This window comes from Monocercomonoides exilis, assembly GCF_001643675.1.
Source record: "Monocercomonoides exilis strain PA203 chromosome Unknown scaffold12-1864167, whole genome shotgun sequence".
Lineage (NCBI taxonomy): Eukaryota > Preaxostyla > Oxymonadida > Polymastigidae > Monocercomonoides > Monocercomonoides exilis.
Window position 1 is genome coordinate 1,576,227 of NW_027150557.1, and position 20,784 is coordinate 1,597,010.

The 20,784-nt window shown below is 38.0% G+C and overlaps 2 protein-coding genes across 2 annotated transcripts; both read right to left on the minus strand.

The window, feature by feature from the left end:
- Positions 1-4,216: 4,216 nt before the first annotated feature.
- Positions 4,217-13,752, minus strand: MONOS_3008 (uncharacterized protein; the record flags this gene model as incomplete). Its single annotated transcript, XM_067872975.1, has 2 exons — positions 4,217-13,600; positions 13,710-13,752. The coding sequence occupies 2 exons, from the start codon at positions 13,750-13,752 to the stop codon at positions 4,659-4,661; spliced, it is 8,985 nt and encodes a 2,994-aa protein (XP_067731371.1). The 3' UTR covers positions 4,217-4,658.
- A 1,472-nt stretch (positions 13,753-15,224) lies between these two features.
- Positions 15,225-20,723, minus strand: MONOS_3007 (putative calpain-7). The gene is made up of 5 exons (XM_067872974.1): positions 20,580-20,723; positions 20,242-20,526; positions 20,109-20,171; positions 19,953-20,045; positions 15,225-19,863 (listed from the first exon to the last, which is right to left on the minus strand). Exons 1-5 carry the CDS (start codon positions 20,695-20,697, stop codon positions 15,653-15,655), a joined length of 4,770 nt encoding a protein of 1,589 aa, XP_067731372.1. The 5' UTR covers positions 20,698-20,723; the 3' UTR covers positions 15,225-15,652.
- Between the last annotated feature and the right edge of the window lie 61 nt (positions 20,724-20,784).

Genomic DNA, 20,784 nt, shown 5'->3' on the forward strand with positions numbered 1-20,784 from the left:
AGCGAATGCTCTTTTCTATTCTATTCATCATTGAAATCTCAGAAAAATTATCAAAAGAATGAATTTTGATTGAAATAAAGAATCAGAAGAGGCAGATGGCAGCAAATGAACTCAGAAAAGAAAATGAGAAAATGAAGAAAAAAGAAAAGACATCATTCTGAAATAAGATCTTCAACTTAACAATATGAATATTCAAGACAAATGGTGAATTCTTCATTCATTTCAATTTGTCTTCACATTATCGTCTTCTTCATATGCTTCTGCTTCAATCTTTCACTCTCACTTTCACTCACATTGTGTCAATCGACATTTCATCAATGAATTCTTCGCCTTTTTCTTCTGTTAATTTTGTAATGTCACACAAACCAATTAATTCCAGCAAATCTCAAAATGTTTTGAAGAATCCTTCATCGCTTCGCTTTGGATGAAATATAACTACAATATTCACTATCACGTGTCTTCCACTTCTTCATTCTTTTCGTCTTCTTCTTCTTCACATTTTTATTCTAGGGTCAGTAATTTATCTGTACCCAAAAAATTAATCGGGACCTAAATTTTCTGGCTCTCCAGAGCACTTTTAGAAAAGAATAAATTACAGAAAACATTCAAAATATTTTTATTTACTATTCCTGAGAATATTTTTTTTATTTTTTCAATTTTAGTGAAAAGATTTGATAATTTTCGTTTTATTTTTAAGATAAAAGACTTGGTTGTGGAAGCGCAATCTTTTTGTTTTGAGATTTTTAAGTGTTGTTATTGCTATTAAACTTAAGTTTTTAATGTTTTTGGTTAATTTTTGATATTTAACGCTTCGCTTATTTATTATTTTTTGTATTTCATAAATTTCGACAAAAAATTAAAAAAAAAAAATTAAATTTGAATTGCTGTGTTCACATATGTTGAAAAATAGTTGTTAAAGTGATTGTTATATGTATCACAAATAATTTGTAACCAAAAAATGGATTTGAAGCAAAAGAGACAAAAATACACAAAAATATATTTTTCTTGTAATAATCTCTATCAAAAAATTGAAGATTTTCGTCTTTTAAAAATACATATATTTGCTTATAATATTCATAATTACGCTTTTTTAATAACGAAAAATGTGGTTTGTTCCAATAAAATCTTCCACTTATCGAAATTTATGAAATACAAAAAATAATAAATAAGCGAAGCGTTAAATATCAAAAATTAACCAAAAACATTAAAAACTTAAGTTTAATAGCAATAACAACACTTAAAAATCTCAAAACAAAAAGATTGCGCTTCCACAACCAAGTCTTTTATCTTAAAAATAAAACGAAAATTATCAAATCTTTTCACTAAAATTGTAAAAATAAAAAAAATATTCTCAGGAATAGTAAATAAAAATATTTTGATTGTTTTTTGAAAACAGCTGTCTCGCATGCTGTCAGACGTGAACACTTTTGGAGTGACATGACGTGACAGAAATAAATATTTAATATATGATAAAAATGTGTGCAGTCAAAGCCGGATATAATCACATCGAATATAATCACATACGTTTACAGTCACATTTTTTTATGCACCAACATTTTTGTACAAATTTTCATTCATTTTTCATCGCATATAATCACGGGGATGTAAATATGTAATCACAATTTTTATTATAATGTGTATTTTTTTCAATAAAAAATTTATTTTTTTTTCAAAATTTTCAAAATTTTGATTTTACAAAATAATGATGAAATAGGTCTGAATAATGTGTACAAATAATAAAAATTGTTTTTTCTATTGAAAAATGCGTTTAAATGAAGAATTATCAAAAATAAAATATTTTCCCCAAAATAAATTTTTTAATTTATTTATTTTCGTTTATTTCTGTGTAAACAGGATCGGACATTATCACAATCGGATATTTTCACAAAAAGTTGTGCAAAAACCAATGTGATTATATCCGATTTTGACTGTTATAATAAGTTTCTTTTTGATGTGCATTTTCAAAATTTAATTGCACAATGTGTTGTGTCGTGTTCATTTTTTTGTTGTGTCAATACCACGGAACTCCTGTTACTCCCTGTTACTGACGTAATTCAAGTCGATTGTCTCTTTTTTCAAATATATGTGTTTTTAACAAGTTGATCATTTTTTTTTAAGTTTTGAACTTGTTTTATTCTTATATTTATTGTTTGTTAATAATTATCATTTTTTCGATTTTTCTAATTTTTTTTTCTAATTCATTTGGGTTATATAAGCTGGTTCTTCACAAAGATGTGGAGCCCAGACATTTCACTGTTGCATTACGAAAACGATGGGATGAATGAATATCTTTCTTTTTTTGAACTTTCTGTGAAGAACATTTTTGATGGCGATGCTGTTCACTTCCTGTTCATTTCATTAGCTCCTGCAGATATCAATGACCAACTCCATATTTGAAATTAAAGCGATCAATTTGTCCACAAGACTCAAAACTTCCAGATCCGGGAAATATATCACAGTTTCGCTTCTGGAGGAGAAATACAAGTGAATATTCCAGGCAAGAGCCACTTGCGCCCTTAAGGAATGAGTGAAAACAATGAACAAAAACAGAGATATATTCCTCCTCAATATTACACACCATACATAGCTAACATCAAAGGGGATTATGACTCTTGCAGGAATGGAGATGCTGAAAGGAGGTGTAACTGAGGAATATCAGACAGACACAATAAAGCACACATCGATATCCAAACAATCATCAAGTGGGATCCCGGAGGTTTGAATCGCCAAGCACACGTTCCAATCAATAATTGATCACACACCGTGCAGGTCACACCACATAGCTGATCCGGCAAGCCGGATGGCCCACGCGCTCCTTGCCCCAGAGTAAAATAGTTCACAACAGGAAGATGACACAGTCGTGAAGAAGAACTTCATTCCCGAGAAAACAGATGGCATTCACTTTTGTGTGACCCAGCAAACGACAGTCAAAATCGGATATAATCGCATCTGGTTTTGCACAACTTTTTGTGTCTATATCCGATTGTGATTATATTCGATGTGACATTTCCTTGAAAAAATTAAAAAAAAAATTAGAAATTATTTATCTTGGGTCAATTTATTATTTTTCAAATTCTTCACATAAACACATTTTTCAATTGAAACAATAATTTTTATCTTTAATGGACATTATAAAGACTCATAAAGACATAATTTTTAAAAAATCAAAAAATAGAAATATTTAATCAGAAAATCAATTTTTCTATGAAAAAATCACACGTAATGAAATAGTTGTGATTATATATATTTGCTCTGTGATAATTTGAGATGGAGAATGAATGAAAAACAGGCCAAAAATGTTTTTGCACACAAAAATGTGACGATAAACGAATGTGATTGTATTCGATGTGATAATATCCGGTTTGGACAGTTCAAAAATAATGCTTGGTTGAAAGCCAATTCAACAGTCAAATCAAGCGAACTTCGCAACCGCACCCTTCACGACACAAGCACTGCCACCAATGCCCCCTCCACAACAAACAATATTCGTGCAACGGACCATTCAAATAGCAAAACTCCCAACGAGTGTGGAAGAACAGGAGGATTAGGAGAGGGGAGAGAGGAAAGAATCAGAACCAGAGAAGAATAGAGAAGGGTCAAAGACTCAAAGGACAATCAATTGCATTGAGGCATACAAAAACAAAGATTTGCCCAATTAAGAACTCTCCTTTGATAAAGAGATGTTGATGATAGATTTTTTCAACAAAAAATTTTGAATATTGAATTCATGTTTATTGCGATAGATCATCTTTTTCACTTTTTTGCATTTTTTTAACATCAGGTCAATTCTTCCATAAGAACGAACAAAATCAATCAATCTAAATTGTTGTTTTTTTCATCGAATAGGTATTTTCAAAAACATCATCAAACAATTATCATTTATTTGGAGAATAATGCAAAATAATTCAAAAAATTTCTGATCATTCAATTAACTTCGAATATCCTTAAAAGGAAACAGTTTATCTTGTAAAGAGTTTCATATGGCCAAAAGATGATTATTTTCAAATGAGAAATACTTATTCATGAATTTAAAAGAAAAAACATTTCAGTGCAGATGCACACCGGATATATTTGCTTCAAAATATTTTGGAAAATTTGAAAGCAAAGATTTGCCAGCCGATAATTAATTAATACTTTGTTCACAACAATCTCGATTTCATTTGAAATAACTATTTTAAAGCTTCCAATTTTTTTATTTGAAATGAAAAATATGTTCTTTTACTGAAAAATTTCCTTTATTGAATAATTTTTTGGTGTTCATTACAACAAAAATGGCAAATGTTGTTTGCATGAGCAAATAAAAGTTCAAAACATATTTGGAAAATTCAATTTCGAAACATTACGAGTTGTTGAATAATTCAAACAATTAATTGAAACTGCTATTTCTGATCCAATCAAAACCCAACAATGAAAATACAGCAATACCATCCGTATGATTGCTGAATTTTTCTTTTTCATTGGATCTCTTTGTTCATCTTTTTCTCTTTTCATTCAGTCACTTCCCTCATCCAGTCAAACTGTGGCTTCTGATTCTCATTTCTCAACTCTCTTCGATGAACCCTCTCTTATCCCACATCCTCCAATCTTCGCCTTTTGAAGAAGCAATATTATACACTTTTGTGTTTTTTGATAATTATTTTCTTTCAGACTGAACATGCTCATCTCACCCTCGAGACAAACGAGCTTTCTTCTGTCATCGTTCCACTTTCCTCATTTTCATCTTCTGTTTCACCAGTGATGTCAATCGCATCTGAAATAGTAACCATCGCTGCGCCTGATGGAAATCGCTGGATGAACTCTCGCTTCAACTCAACAAGTGTTGGACGGCTTCCACTCTCTTCCAACATGCACCTCTCCGAAATCACTCCAATAGGCAACTCTCGAATGCATTCAACTTTTGGCCTCTCTCCATTCACAATCTTCTTCCCTGCAACTTCCGCTTCAAACTCCCAAAACGGGATCTTGAGTGTCAGACACTCCCACAGCATCATCCCGATCGAGAACGACACTGACTCCTTTGTTGCTCCCATCTTCTTGTTGATCAGCAGTTCTGGCGCCTTCCACCTCAGACACTCTTTTTTGAAGTCATTCTCTTCCTCAAATGCTGATGAAGGAAGAGAGTCTTCATCATCATCATCATCATCTCCACTTGCAGATGTTACAACAGTTGATGAAGAGATGGATGATGAATCTGAATCATCAGATGAGAAGTCAGAGTGCATCACAATACAAATGACCATGTGTTCAGAGAATAACACAATGTGAGGGCTGAGATTGGCCAATGACTGAAGTGAGTTTTCCATCTCATCAAATGAGTGGAGTGCCCCATTCGCCACCCAGAACAGGATCTGGGCAGCTGTTTGTTCTCTTTCCTTCAACGTGCCAATCGCCATCTCCTTCTTCTCATTCCTCCCATGAAGCAGCATGAACAGTGAATCCCTCAGATCCACAATCAGCTTCTCATGTGGAGACGAGCAGGCCATTGCATCCACCAGATTCGACATCGACGACGTGGTGGGGCACAGATCCTCTCCGCGAACAAATGTCGAATCTGAATCTGTTGTCGAAGTGGTGGAAGTGGATGAAATGGATGGTGATGACGTTCTCTTTCTTATCTCTTCTTCCTCCTCCTTTTCTAATGCCCAATCAGGGATCTTGTCTGAATCTCTCCCCAAAATGTATTCAGTTGATCCACTCTCAGATAGAAGATGCTCTGATGACTCAGAATGTCCCAGGCTTTTTTCGTACACCCTCTTCTTTATCCTTTCTTCATTCTTCTTCTCAGCCTCCTTCTCCGCTCTCCTCCACTGATCTTCAGGTGACATCTCCATCGTCACCATCTCAAACGCCTTCGGATCTTTTCTGATATTATCATTCACAATCTCTCTCAGATCTTCTGCTTCATTCTTCACCTTTCTCCACCGAACAACCAAAACAACAATCACTGCCAGCAACACAATGAAAACTGCACATGCAACCACAATAATAACCCAAAATGAGTTTGATCCTTTCCCTCCTTGAACAACATTTCCATCACCATTCTTCTCAGACTCTGTTCTGTTCTTCAGGATGAAAGAGTCAGTGGATGATTGTTCATTGGATTTCCCAAACAGAACGCACACTCTCACTTCTGCTTCGTCTCCAGCCTCAGCTATTGTCTTCGAAGGCACACTCCCTTCTGCTTCTGTCTCAGATACATATCCATTTCCATCAAACTCATATTTTTCGATCTGCTTTTCGTCACCAATTTGTTTCACAACCATGAACAATAAGTTGCAAGGGAGCAGAAGCTTCCCTTTGAACACAAGTTTCACTTCAGCTCCTGCTTCTTTTGTTTCAACACGCTCCAATGATGGAATGAAGAATGAAGATGCTCTTTCTGATGCAATCCCTTCAAAGAGGCATCCTTCATTCAAAAACCAAAGTGATGTGTTTTTCTCCAAGCCATCTCCTCCTTTCAAGCTGGAAATGGTCAGCGAAGCAGAATCCGAGCAAATAATGTTTCTTCGCACAGATGGGTAATTCTCAATCGAAGGGCTGTTGTTGCTGAAATTACCTGCCTCAATCATCACATATCCTCCACTCACACTCATTCCTCCTTTTGAGGAGTTGCAGATTGTTGTATCTCTCAATTCAACAGAACAATTTGTGAAATCAACAACAGAACCATTCCATTTGCAGATTTCATCTGCAATATCATTCCCTTCACTTCCTGAAACAAGATTCCCTTCAAACACACACGACTCCATCAATATCTTTTCTGCCAACGCAATCGCTATTTGGCTCCCCTTTGGCAACTCCGATGTGCACCCACAACAAGAGCAGTTTCTCATCTCAAAACCTTTCATGTGCTGAGTTGTGCAAACAATGCAAGACCCACAGTTTGATCGGCTGATGTTGGAGAATGATGATAACGCCAAAGATAAAACGAGCGAAGAGTGACCAATTTCAACTGAGATAAGACTTCTATCTTGAAGAGTTATGTTTGTGGCTATCAACTTTGAAATGCTCACTTCCTCACTCTTTCCACATTCAATCACCGAACTCTTGCATTCCACACTATCCACTCCCAAATCCTCAAATGTTGCACGTTCCGAACTCAATAAAAGGAAAACAGGCTTTGAGAATTTCAAGCGGCCAACACTGCACTTTTCTGCCTCAAATACCCCATCTTCAACAACAATCAGAGAAAAATTGAAAAGGGTCTGGGAATTCTCTGTTGTTCTGCTCTCTGACAAGAACGAAACAGATTCGAGAACAAGAGATCCATTCAACTGGCGCATCAAGCACAAGCAGTCAACATTCCCCATTCCACCAAAAATGAAAGAAACATTTTCAAATCGAACAAACTCCGAAGTTCTCACGACTCCTTCACCTTCCAAATCGAACCCTCTCACTTTTATCTCAGCATTCCTGCTCACCTCCATCGACTTGATTGTCACCCTCTGAGCAGAGCACAAACCAGTTAATGCTGACTCATTCCAGACAAACAACTGTGAATAATCAGATGGGATGATATGACCCATCCCAACATTCAGCGATGAACACACACCCTTCATTTCCCCACAGTTCTTGCTATCGCTGTTGTTCCCCACAATCGAAGACACAAATATGAATTCGCTCCTGAACACAAACACTCTCCCAAGCAGATCTTCCTCATCTCCATAATTGTCTGCTGTGCATCCCCATATTGCCAGCTCCTTCACAAACGGCTCCACAAAATTTATCAGGAACTGTGATTCACTTATTTTCGAGTCAAGGTCTGTGCACTTCACAAACACATCTCTTCCCTTTGATGCGACATTCCCTTTGAAAGTGATATTCGACAGCACAAATGGCAACGCTTCCTGTGACGCACTTTGTGATTTCAAAAACAATCCTCCTCCTCTTCCAGTGTTCGAGCAGAAGCATTCTGTCACATTTGTGTGATTCATCTCCAGCCTCCCCCTCTCATTGAGGAGGAAGAACATTCCTCCTCCTTCATTCGAGCTTGTCGATCCACATCCATCAATTGTTGAGTTCTCCATTTTCAGTCTCATTTCATTCGGCACATCACAGCAAAGCAATGAAGGGTTGTTTGTCACGCTGTTCTTCACGTTCACAAACGAACATTGCTCAAACAGAATGCTCCACTCTTCTTCTTCATCAACATTTTCACTTCCAGAAATTGCAGTTTCACTCATCGCAATTGCACTTTTCCCACTCAATGAAATATCTATGAATGTCACATCGTTCATGGCTGTCAAACAATCAGCTGATATGCTCATAATCTCATGCATCGTTGAAAATCCAGCTATCTTTGTCTCTTCGATCTCAACAATTCCTTTCGAGGCACTGATCAGCACAAATGACACCTCACCTTCAGCATTGTGACTCCTGTGTATTGAACAGCTCACAACACTCGTTTTGACTGAATCTGAACCTGTCTGGATGAGGATGTTTGCAACATTATCAAATGCAGTCGGAATCGCCATCCCCACTTCTTTGAATTGAACAACCCCTTTGCACTCAACAATCACATTCCCATTCCCTTCAATCTCTTTCACAAATTGGATTTTGTCTGATTCCCTATTTGTTCCTTCCACCTTCATCTCGCACATCCTTATTTCACTCCTCATTTCACAAACTCCACGAATCATCATCGTCTCAGCTGTTGAACGGCTGATCCGATTCATTCCATAATCAACAGAGCTGCACGGATACTCCAACAATCCACACACAATCACATTGTTTCCTTCCTCTGCAATATATACACTTGATCCAATGCTTTTCCAGAAATAGATCAGTGGGATTGCACACTCCTTGTTTCCTCCATCATATCCTCTCATTGAGTCTTCAGTCAGCATTTCCAATCTATCTTTCACGAATGGAAGCGTTTCGTTATTGACGCTGCTGGCAAGCGATAGAGACGAAACGAACAGATCCTTCCCATATTTCGCATTGTTTGGCCTGTCAGATGAAATAATAGGTGAGGATATCACAAATGCTGCTTTTCCTTCTTCTTCTTCTTCTTTCAGTATCTTCAGCATTATTCCTCCTCCATATCCAATTGCTTCCCCTTCATATGGAGCTGTGCAACCAAAAAATGTGCATCCACTCACCACAAGATTCGTTTCTGAAGATGATTCACAAAAGAGTGCACCTCCTCCAATCTCATTTCCCTCTCCTTCAACAGCGCAGCCTTCGAATGCACAGTCAAATATTTCCACTTTGTAATCTCTTTCATCATCTTCATTCGTAATGCTGATGCACCCTCCACTTCCCTTCGAACGAGAAATCGATGAAAATGTGCATCCTGACATCTCATCGATATTTCCGTTGTGACACTCAACAACACACCCATCACCAAATGTGATATCTCCAAAATGGCTGTTCGTCATATTTAATGAAGGAACACATTCATTGCTTCCCTCAACAATGAAAAACGATGAATCTCCAATTTTCATATTCTCTGATCCAAACTCACTCACCCCCACAACCCCTCCAACTGCCTTCACAAACACAGTCGAAATTGCCTCAGCACCTCCTTCCATCCCGCATTTGTTCAGTGTGAGCTTCCCTGAACGGCACTCAAACACACTTTCATGAAAAGACAGGGATTTAATCATAGAAAATACAATTCCAGTTACAGATACAGTGATTGTGCTTTCTATTAGTGCATTTTGTGCTCCATCTATCAAATCACAAACAACACATTTCATTTTATTCTCCTTTGCTTTGATGTTCCACCCATTTGCACTCAAGCTCAATTCCTCCTCAAAAGAAAATGAATCAATGATTGAGATATCTTTTTTCCTATCCTCAAAATGAACTGATGCTGCCTTGGCGATTGTGGAACATGGAAACGCTTCATGTCCACACATCGAAAAATCATGGCTTGATGATCCTCCTCCAACAAATGCAGACACTGAAAAGTTATTCCACAAATACAACACCAGCGGAATGGCAAATGCCTCATTCAGCGCTGATCTCTCAAACCCATTCAATTTTGAAAAGTTATTCAAATCAACATCAAATCCAATCGATCTTCTGTCAATTACATTCATCAGCTCTTTTGCGTTAACGAACACTTCTTTCCCTTCTCTGGCATCACACCAGGAAAATAAAACATCCTTCAAAACGAATGAGCTTGCTCCATCATCCAAATGAAGATAAATCCCTCCTCCATATCCACGCTCTCCATCTGTGTTTTGTATTGCCTTGCAATTTGTGAATTGAAGCAAACCACTTCCATCATTGGAATATGCCTCTTGTGTTTGGTCAGCATCTGTCATGTTTCCCACAGTGTAGGATGATCCTTCTTCCATCTCAACCCACAACCCTCCTCCATTTCCCCCATTGCTCTCACACCCTGACATCATCCCACCAACAATTTCCAGTGAGCAATCCCTCCCAAGTGTGCATTCCACTGCTCCTCCATTTTCTCCGTTCCATCTGAATCCACTCATTGAACTGTTTGTGAGCTTCAGCATCTTGGCTGAATTTGTTGAAATCACTCGAATTGACTCTGTTGATGATTTCACTGAAAGTGTTGAATCTCTTATCGAAAAAGAAGCTCCATTAGCCACCCCAAACAAAACACTATTTGTCTCAGACAAAATATCTTCAACGATCATGGAAGAGAATGTGCCTGCAGCATTGCTTCCATCAAGACTGATCAATGGATGATCTCCAATAACCAAAGACAAGACATTCAACGATGAAACAGAAACCTCTCCTGCTGTTGCTGACAAAAACACAAAAGATAACGCTGATTGAGCGTCTTGAAAAGTCAGCGAGCAGCTCTCAAGCGAAAATGAATATGATGCGGAACTGAAGAATGCTTCATGACTTTGGAGAACAGAAGGAACAGAAAAAACAAGTGAGCTCATATTCGCATTTGCACTGACTGCTATCATATTTTCTCTTTCTCCATTCGGATCGTCACTCACCTTCCATCCACTGTTTCCATCTTTCCCTCTGATCATGTGTTTGAAGGAGTCGAATATCAGCTCATCTTGCATTTCGATCATCCCATCAATAACAATCTTCCTTTCTTCCTCTTGCCTTGTCAGTGAATGTTTCAGAGTCAGACATGGAAACTCAGCAAATCCACAGTGAGAATGATCAAATGCATCAGCACTGTTCACAGAAATCTCATCTGGCAAAGGAATCAGATAAACACAAAGCGGAATTGGAGCTGATTCATCTCCATTATCATATCCTTGTATCTTGCTCTTTGTTTCAAACGAGGCAGTCAATGAAGTGATCTTCCCACTTTTTGCTGTTGTTTCCAGATCGAACGAGTCAACAAAAATGTCACTTCCCCATTTGGCTCTGTTTCTTTCAAATGCTGATGAAATCAGAAAATCTGCATTTGCGTCTTTCACTTTCAGTCCAGTCCCTCCTCCTCTGCCTTGTGTGGTTGAGGCATAACAATTTTTCACAATTCCTCCTTTCACGTTCAATGAACTTCCACTCCCCACTTCAACCATCATGCCTCCTCCAAAATCAGAGAATTCACTTCCACAGCCATCAATCGTGCATCCTTCAAGAGTTATCGAATGCGACCCTTCACCCACATTCATCAGCGATGAATCTGCTGTTGTTCTCACAATGTTTGTGAATGTGCAGTTATCCAGAGACAATGAAACAGATGATTCTTGATAAAGAGATATCAAACTTGTGGCGCTGATTGTTTGTCCCCATCTCACATCTTTCATCTTCAACTCTCCCCCCTCAAGTTTCACAAGTGAGTTCTGAATGCTCCTCTCTTCTGAATGAGCTGCATCCATCGATATGTCCAATCTATTCGCATCTATCAACCCACTTTCCTTCACCTCAAACAGTCTGCTTTGTCGGTTGTTTTCATATGATGTGTTGTGTACCACAGACAGATCACTCACAGCCAATTTCCCTGTTCCAACACAAAACAAACACAACCCAATTGCATCAAATTTTGTTTCAATGGCTGAGTCAGAGGGAGAATCTCCATTCACAGAGATTGTTTTCTCCGCAATATTTACTCCTTTTCCTTCCAAAACTGTTCCAGAAAGTACCTTGATTTCCTTCACAAATCCAACAATCATTTGGGTCAAGCAATGGCTGATTGTGATGCATGCACAACTTTCATTCAATCCACAGCTGAATGTGTCTTTCGCATTTTCCTGAACTTGAGTTGAAGCCACAAATCTGCTTCTTCCTCCCACATTTGGAAGCCAATAGCTTTTATCTTTTCCATCTGCTAAATATCTCACACCTTCAGTTCTTGTAGAATAACACCAAACAAGTTGGGAATCTGTTGAATTACCATCGATAGCAATATCATTACCATGTGCAGCTGTGTTGTTGTGAAAAAAACAAAACAAAAGAATAGCTCCATTGAAACTATTTATTAGAATACTAGCGGCCCCGCCGCCACCATCTGAATGGCAATTTTGAAAAAAACAGTTATGAGCAACAGCTTTTGCAATTGTGTTCCAATGAATGAATCCTCCTCCACCCGAACTGCTTGGACTATGTGCACCGCAGTTTTGGAAATAACAATCCAAAATGCACTCTTTTGTTTTTGTTGTTTTTGAACTCCAAATTCCCAATCCTCCACCATCATTACCTGTCCATCCATCCTTGAAAAGACAGTTTTCGACAAACATCTGAACTGATATTTGAGATAGTTCTATCCCGGCTCCTCCACAATCATTTGATGCAACACAATAACACTCAACAAATGTTGAATGCTTCACAGTGCATTCTGCAATGCTCAAAGCAAAAATACCTCCACCTCTTGTTAAAGTTGCATTGCATTTCACAAATGATGAATTCTCCACTGTCAGTGTTGCATTCTCGTTGTCATGCACATACAGTGCTCCGCCACACTCGGATGAACAGCCAATCCATTCAGCATTCATGAAGTTCTGTGTTTCAGTTGTTGTCAGTCTGCCTGTATTTTTAACTTTCCGATCCACCCTTTCGTTGTGATGGAAGGTGCAATTGTTGCAGGAAAAAGAAACAGATCCTTCTGTTCCACTCACAATTCCTCCCTCCAACACATTCATCGAGTTCTCAACATCACAATCCTCCATTCTGCTCATTTTCATCACTGATATGTGATCAACTGGTATTTTTTCCGTTTCCATGAATTTCATTGTGATATTCACAAACATGCAGTTTTTCATCCCTTCATAATTTCCTGAACCATCTCTCAAAAAGCTGCCTCCACTTCCACCAAACACAACGTTCTTCCACTCACTGCTTCTCACAACCAACGATGAATCTTCAGCTCCCATCTTCACAAGACTTGCCATCGATTCACACTTGTCATCACTTCCGATATTCAAGGTCGTATTTATCATCTCACACGCTCCTCGATTATCAATATATGGTGCATTAAAACTGCATTTTCTCATCAACAAACAGTTATCAAGGCACAGGAATGATTTTGCACAAATGCCAAAAACAACAGAATCGTCTGGCTTTTCAAGCAACAACCCCTTCAATTCGGCTGATGAGTTGTGTATTTCACAGAACATATGAACAACACTTCCTTTTGCTGAAATACCACTCTTCTCCATCCCACAAACACGGAAATCATCATATTCATAACTTAACCTGTAATTGCAATCTTGTATACAGATAATTGAGAACAAACATGAAAGAAAAACGAAGAGAATCATTGTTTCAATGATGATAATGGGTAATATGAACCCAAATTTATGATAATATCCCATTACCTTGTGGAGCATCAAAAAATATTATTTCCTTCATCATTTCCATTTTCTAACTCCAATTCTCTATTTTTATTTCCATTTTTCCGAAACATTCAAATTTAACATTAATTCCAAGAAACTGCAATCTTTAATTATTATTTTTTTCTTTTTTCTTTCATTTTTCAAATCTCATCTTTCTGCGGATATTTTGCTTTAATGAACTGCCTCATCCACTCAGCTTCTTTAACATCTTCGAACATCTTCACAAAAATGTTGGATTTCATAATGAATCTTTTTGTTTTCTCCACTTGATTTTAAATATTCCTGAAAATACAAATGGAGATAAAAAAATATCAAAAAATGATGAAAATGAAAATTTCCACACCAAGAAATAATTCCGAATGCTCCAAAGCCGCACATTATTGCTTTTGCTTCATTGAATAACATTGCTTCAACTCTTCGTCGTGTCTCCAAAACTGCATTTTTCTGCAATTCTTTTCAGTGGAATTCATTTTTTTACTGTTTTTTCAAAAGAGAAACTGATTTTTGTTGTCGGAACCTCTATTCTTTCTCTGTTCTTATTTATTTTATTTGTAACTTGAGATGATCCAAATTTTGCTCTCTTCTATTTCTTATCTATCTTTTTCAAGTCTTCTTCTTCTTTGAAGCATTCAATATTTTCTTTCAATTTTTGAATTTTTCTTTGTTTCTCTAATTTTCAATTAATTTTTGAATCAATTTCCTTTCAGGACATTCTTAAACAGTAATCCAATGAAATTCTGCCTTTTTCAGAAATTTTCCTGTCACTTCAAAAATGCTTCAATATAACTGTTTTGATATTTGTTGAGTTTTGATAATCCCTTTCATATTGATTTGGTTGAGTTTGGAAATTGCTCAATCATAATGTCTTCTCTTTATAGAAAACTTCTTTTTTTCATATTCCTCCTTCTCCTATTGAATTGTTATATAAAGCACAGCTTTGTGCTATCAATAAATGATTTGTGAGTCTCTCTTTGATCGATAATCAAAAAAATTCATTTTTTGAAAGTCGAAAAAAATATCCCAAAGCACATATCAAAAATTATTATGACAAACGAAAAACTCAAACATTGAACTCTTTTGGAATTTCTCTTGTTGAGCTGAGGAGTCGGCTTCCCCTAATTCTGTATCTGGAACCTTTTTCATTTCAGCGATATTTTCGGTCTGAATCTCGACTATCGGAGGAAAGTGAAGTTTTCCAAAAATAAAAGCCGTAAAATATAAATGCCATTGCAAAAATATGACTGTTTTGCAAACATTACATGGAATAGCCTTGAATGAATCATTTTTCAAAAATATGTCGCTCAATCTTTGACGTGTCTGCATTTTGCAATAAAAGCGAAGTTTCAGTAAATATGCTAAATTATCGAATAGGATAAAAAATGTGCAACAATGGTTATGCTTCATCTTCCTTGAAAATGAGTAGTTTTCTTTTGGCGTTAATAACTGGAACTAAACTGCATTTTTAATTTTATTCACGTGAGAATGCGTGATGCACTATTTTTTTTTTCTTTTGCTCTATAAAGCGATAAGCCTTTCTAACTCATAAAACAATAAAAAAATGAAAAAGATAAACTTGAAGAAATAACCGTTTTGTTATGGGATGCGTCTTGTGAATAATAAAAAAAAAAAACCCATTGAACTTTTCAATCACTGAAATAAAACAAACATTTCGAAAAAAAACCCAGTCTCTATTTAGTCAAAGTTTTGACTAAATATCTTTGAAAATGATTCTCAATAAGAATAATCTAAGATACATGTTTATTTTTTTATTGTTTTCAAAAAAAAAAAATATAAAATTCAACGGTGAGGCAATTAACTATAAGAACAGAAAATCACCATCAAAGTAAAATAACAAAAAATCCTTAAATGATCAAATTACAATTAGCAAAGACAAAAACAAAGTTGTATCAAAAAGTTTATTAACTTTAATAAAAAAGAAGTGGATGATCGCTCCAAGCAAATCCAACACAGGACAGTGGAATAGAAGACGGCATCCGTACCTCAAGAATATAACTTCCAACTTTTGGCAAAGTTCCAGCCGCACAAGGAAAAGAGAATGCACAAGGAACCAGACTCAGATGCGTAGACTGAGCAGATGAAGGAGCAGTAGGATCTTGTTTTTGAGGAGAGGAGCAGAAACTGCTCTGCCACAAGTCTCGCACACTCTCAGGAATTCTGAACAGAGACGACTTCACCGATTCTTTGCGAGCCTCAAACAGCATGCTGCTTGGAGGCAGGCGATTTGTGTGAGAAGACAGCTCGTCCAGGATAAAAGAGAACGATGCTGAATTGTTTGTGGAGGAGCCATAAATCCAATCTTCTCCTTCTGACACAACATTTGACTTGTCCAGAGAATGTACAGAGAAGTGCGTGATGAAGGTGGATGTCACTGGCGAGAAGAACAGAAGCGCCATCGACACAGCTGTTTCGTCGCAGAGTGACTGCACAATGAAATATCTGCGCTCAGTCGGAAGGATCGGATTCAGTGTTGATGAAAGACTGGCTGAAGGTGAATGAGAAGTGCTTGACGATGCTTGCTGGCTGAGTGAAGGTTGCACATTTGAAGAAGAATCTGCCACTTCTGTCTTTTCAACTTGTTCGTTGTTTGCTTGCTGAACTTCGCAGAAAGAGAAGCAAAGCTCAAACGGAAACGTTTTCCACGGAGAATCGTGCTCTTCAAGAGTAGCAGTGTATCCCTTCGGAGGAACGACATTCAACTGAAAGCTGCTGCCACTCAAATCATCAGAATTTCTCGTTGAAAAAGTCGAAGAGATCGAGAAGTCAGACAAGCAATTTGAAGAAGAAGATGATGTTGTGTCTTCTTTTGCCATCTTTTCAGCAAGAGTTGTGCTGACAAGCGATGTGTTGACCTGAGATGGGATGATGATTGTCACGTCTTCCACGTCTTCGCCAATGACAATGCTCGAATTCCTCAAATGCTTTCTGTATTTGTTTGCCAGCGAGCACTGACGCGACAGACGGTAGAGTTTTGCTCTTGAATCACTCTGTTCTTTATCGGATGATTGAGAACGAAGTGTCGATGATTCTGATGAAGTGGATAATGGCTGACAAGTATCAGAAGAAGCAGTTGAAGAAGCAGTCGAAGAAGAAGCAGACACATTTGGATTTGGAAGGGTTGAAAATTTCATTCTTCTTGGCTTGTTTCTGATGGCCTGTTCAATAAGGAATTTTGTGTCAGATAAAGTTTCAACCCAGACAAAGAGTGAAGACGAGTAATCTGGGCACTCTCCACTGGCTGCTGTGTTGCTGCTCATTGAAGTGTTAATATTTGAATGTGAATTGGCTTTTGTGAGGTGAACAAGAAACTGAGGTGCAAAGAAAGTTTGAGTGCCATACAGGAACGGAAGAAGGGAAGCGCTTGCGAAGTGGAGTGAAGGTGTGCGAATGGTGTGTGAGTAGTGAGATGCGAGTGAAAGAGGAAGTGATGGTGGAATGTATGATGCTGGAGAGAGGAAAGATTCAATGGGCAACGAGCATTTAACTGAGGATTGCATACTTATAGAGGATTGAGAGGCTGATGATGATAATAAAGATGAAGAATTGTTTGAAGATGCCTTTGCTTTCATAGAAGCAAAAAAGAGTGTGTTTGGTAGGGAATTGCGAAATGGTGTAACTGCATCAGCGCCTGATGCCACTTTGCCTTCTTTCCATATTACAAGTTCCTTTCTTAACATTTCACTTTCAGATGTATCATTTTCGTCCTCATTTAAAACTCTTCCCTCTTCTTCACCATCACTTGATTCATTCTTCTTTTCTGTCATTTCTTTACTCAATCTCTCTTTCTCTCTTTCTTCCTCTTCTTCTTCCTCTTCCTCCTTTTCTCTTTCGCCAATCTCTCTCATGGCTGAATCACAAAGTATTGGACTTCTATTAACCCATGCACTGTTAATGCTGAGTGTGCTTTCTGAATGACTTGGAATTGCTGAGATTTCAAGTGGCTCCAATGAATAAGCAGAAAGAGTGAAGCGCACATCTGGTGGAATATATTCAGATGACAATGAAGACAATGAAGATGAGGAATCTGAATAAGAAATAGAAGAAGGAGGAGCAGAAGGGGAAAAAGATGGAGAAGAAGAGCCAACCGACTGAAGAGAAGAAAGAGAAGATGAGAGCGGGCTGCCTCTCAAAGAAGGATAAGACGAAGATGAGGACATGGGAGAAAGAGGAGAGTTGGAGTTTGACTGATTTCCAATTGTGCTTCCTGGAGAAAACATCGGCGAACGTGCAGTTGCCATCGAAGGTGAAACATAGACAGAAATGCCAATTGTGTAGTAGCCGTCGAAGGAAGATGTGAGCTTTTCCAAAACGTGGCTGTCGCGATAATGCTTGATTTGCGATTCTGTTGATGGGAAGTAGCAGAGACGCTGAATGTGAGGAGGCTCAATTTCATCATCGTCATCATCTGCTTCTTCAACTTCTTTCTCATTGATGCTTGAGGCAGCGCTGTTATCACAATTTACAGAAGAGTTTGTGTCCGTTCCCGCGTTCGAGCTTTCATTTGCCTTGTCATTTTCATTGACCTGTTTCTTGTTTTGAGCTTTTGTGTGAACAGGTTTGTGTGGAACAATTCTCAGACACATTGGCACACCTTCATCAACATCAACATCCCCTTCGCTCGAACTGCTTGAAGAAGGAGATGAATTTGGGAAAGAAAGCGCTGAGCTTTCTACGGAGGAAGTGCCACTTTCATCATCTGCCTTCGAATGGTCAGCAAAGTGGCGTGTGAGCAGCAGCCAGATGATCTGGTGCTTCCTTTTTCTGATCAGAAACTGAGGAGCATGTGCCATGTTCAGATCATGTACTCTTGTCAATAAACACCCTCTCCACACACAATGCAGCTGCGTGCGATGTGGAAACAGCTCCGGATTCCAGCTGAAGTTGGAGAAGTCAAAATACACAAGAACAGATGCAAAGTCAATCCAGAAGATGCCATCGTCTGTGCGGAGTGCTGCTTCTCTACTGTAACCAATTGCCTCCTCCATCTCTTTTGTCCAATGTTCGCAGTCAGTTGCTGAAAATGCTCCTTTCCACCTGTTTCTGCCCCACGGATTCTTCAGTTGCAGCAGACGCCAGCCTTTCACTTCCTTCGCAGCCAAAACAGCGTATGCGTGGAAGGAAAGCAACCCCACCCGCTCCTCTTCAGTTGGAGTCAGATATCCTGTTGACATCGTCAGGACACACATGTTTGTTGTCAGTCCATCCACAATACGCTCCCACTTTGCATTCGCAAGCTCTGCATCTGGCGACTTAGGACTTGCAAATGATTGCTGTGTATCACTTTTAATGATGTCGCTGCTTTTTTCTATTTTTTCTTCTTCGTTTCGGTCTTTTCTTTCCTCTTTCTCTTTCACTCTTTCTTTGCTGTGCAGATCCCACTTTTCTGGAATCCACCCCGAAAGCATGTTGATATCAACTCCGCTGTGACTACCAGGAAACTCGTATCCTCTTCCCATCACAGTAAGATACGCCTTTTCCAGCAGAGACACCCACAGTTCATCGCGTCTTTGGCTGAATGAACACAAAGGCTGCCTCAAATGAGACGAGGAAAAAGTGTTTAAAGTGGTTGATGGGGAAGATGATGATGAAGAAGCAGAAGATGCTGATGAAGTGTAAAGAAAAGTAGCTGAATCCAATTTTGCGACAGGAAACGTATCGTCCACAACAACACGTCTCCATGAACCATTGAAATACAGCTTTATGTGATAAATGCCTGTCGGGCTGACCAAAGGCACACCACTCGAGTTTTGCGGGTAGATGAGATTAGTGAGGATTCGCTTGCCTGTTCTCCGCTCTTCCAGCGCCAGCACACTCAAAGACGAGAGAAAAGAGCAGTCTCCCACAATCGTCTGTGTGATATCTCCACATGACATGTTGCCAAACACTTTCAACTGACCAGATGCCACAGATGGACAAAATATGGAATGCGCCCGAAGAAACTCAGGATTTGCTGCTTTCTGCTTGGAGCTTAGAGACAGAAGAGGCAACGATACTCGACTCGTTGGCACTGCACAATCAGAACTCATCCAGGGCACAAAAAGCATCCCATGAAGAGTACTCGAAGCTTGAATAATATCACGCTCCTCGCTACTGAAACGAGAGTCGAGAGTATGAGGAACTGAAAGCATTTAAATAAATATTTTTCAAATAAAAATATAATGGTGTTTTTTTTTAAAGAATGTTAGTGAATCATGAATTGCAACAAACGATTTAGCGTCTGATTTCTCAAATAAGTCAACATTTTATTTGAATTTTCAATCCTTAAAACAATAAGATCTTGATATTCCTTCGATAATTTGTCTAAAGTATCACATAATCAAGAAAAAAAACGATAATTTAGTACTGTAATGCACAGAAGCATACATGTGTTGCATTCTTCAAATTGTTCAAGTGCAAACATGACAAACATTTCAGCAGATCTGAAATCTATGAGAATGCAAAGAAAAAAAGATACATATTAATGTCAAGATGATTATTATAAAATAAAATGTGAAACCTTTTTCTAGTGCAGAATTAAGTGCGTATTCATAACACAAGTTTGCCAAAGCAATCTTTGCTTCCGCGGAGGGTTTCAAGTAAGAAACAAACTCTCTTTCTTTGAGAGAAAGTTTGTCAAGGTAAAATAAAGAGGATGACGATGAAAATCCAATTTGAAACGGGTCTCTCCGAGTTGTAGTATTCACCGCATATCTATCTATAATTCGTTGGAATATTTCCAAAAATGTTTTTAGACGGGAAATCCACGTATCCATAACCTTTTTGTGATCAGGTTTTTTCATTTCTATGTTGTTAGCTCAGTGATAATGTTGAGAAAATTGAAAAACAAGTCAATACCTTTTTCAACAAATTCAAAAGCAGATACGGCTTGCCTATAATAAGTCTGAGCCAAAGCTATATTTTTATCTTGATGTGCCCTTTCGCCATTTCTCAAAAGCGTTAGAGCCTTGAGCATTGTTGAATCAAAAATTATTTGATCCTAAATTCCATAACACCTTATGTTTCATATTTGTTTACAAAAATGTGTTTAACTCAAAAGCAA

Bases quoted from the DNA above. Each gene is read 5' to 3' on its own strand.
- MONOS_3007 (XM_067872974.1), bottom strand. From the start codon at position 20,697: ATGCTCAAGGCTCTAACGCTTTTGAGAAATGGCGAAAGGGCACATCAA. The intron at 20,527-20,579 runs GTATTGACTTGT...CTAACAACATAG, and splicing joins TTTTGAATTTGTTGAAAAAG to AAATGAAAAAACCTGATCAC. The intron at 20,046-20,108 runs GTATGCTTCTGT...GTGATACTTTAG, and splicing joins ATTTGAAGAATGCAACACAT to ACAAATTATCGAAGGAATAT.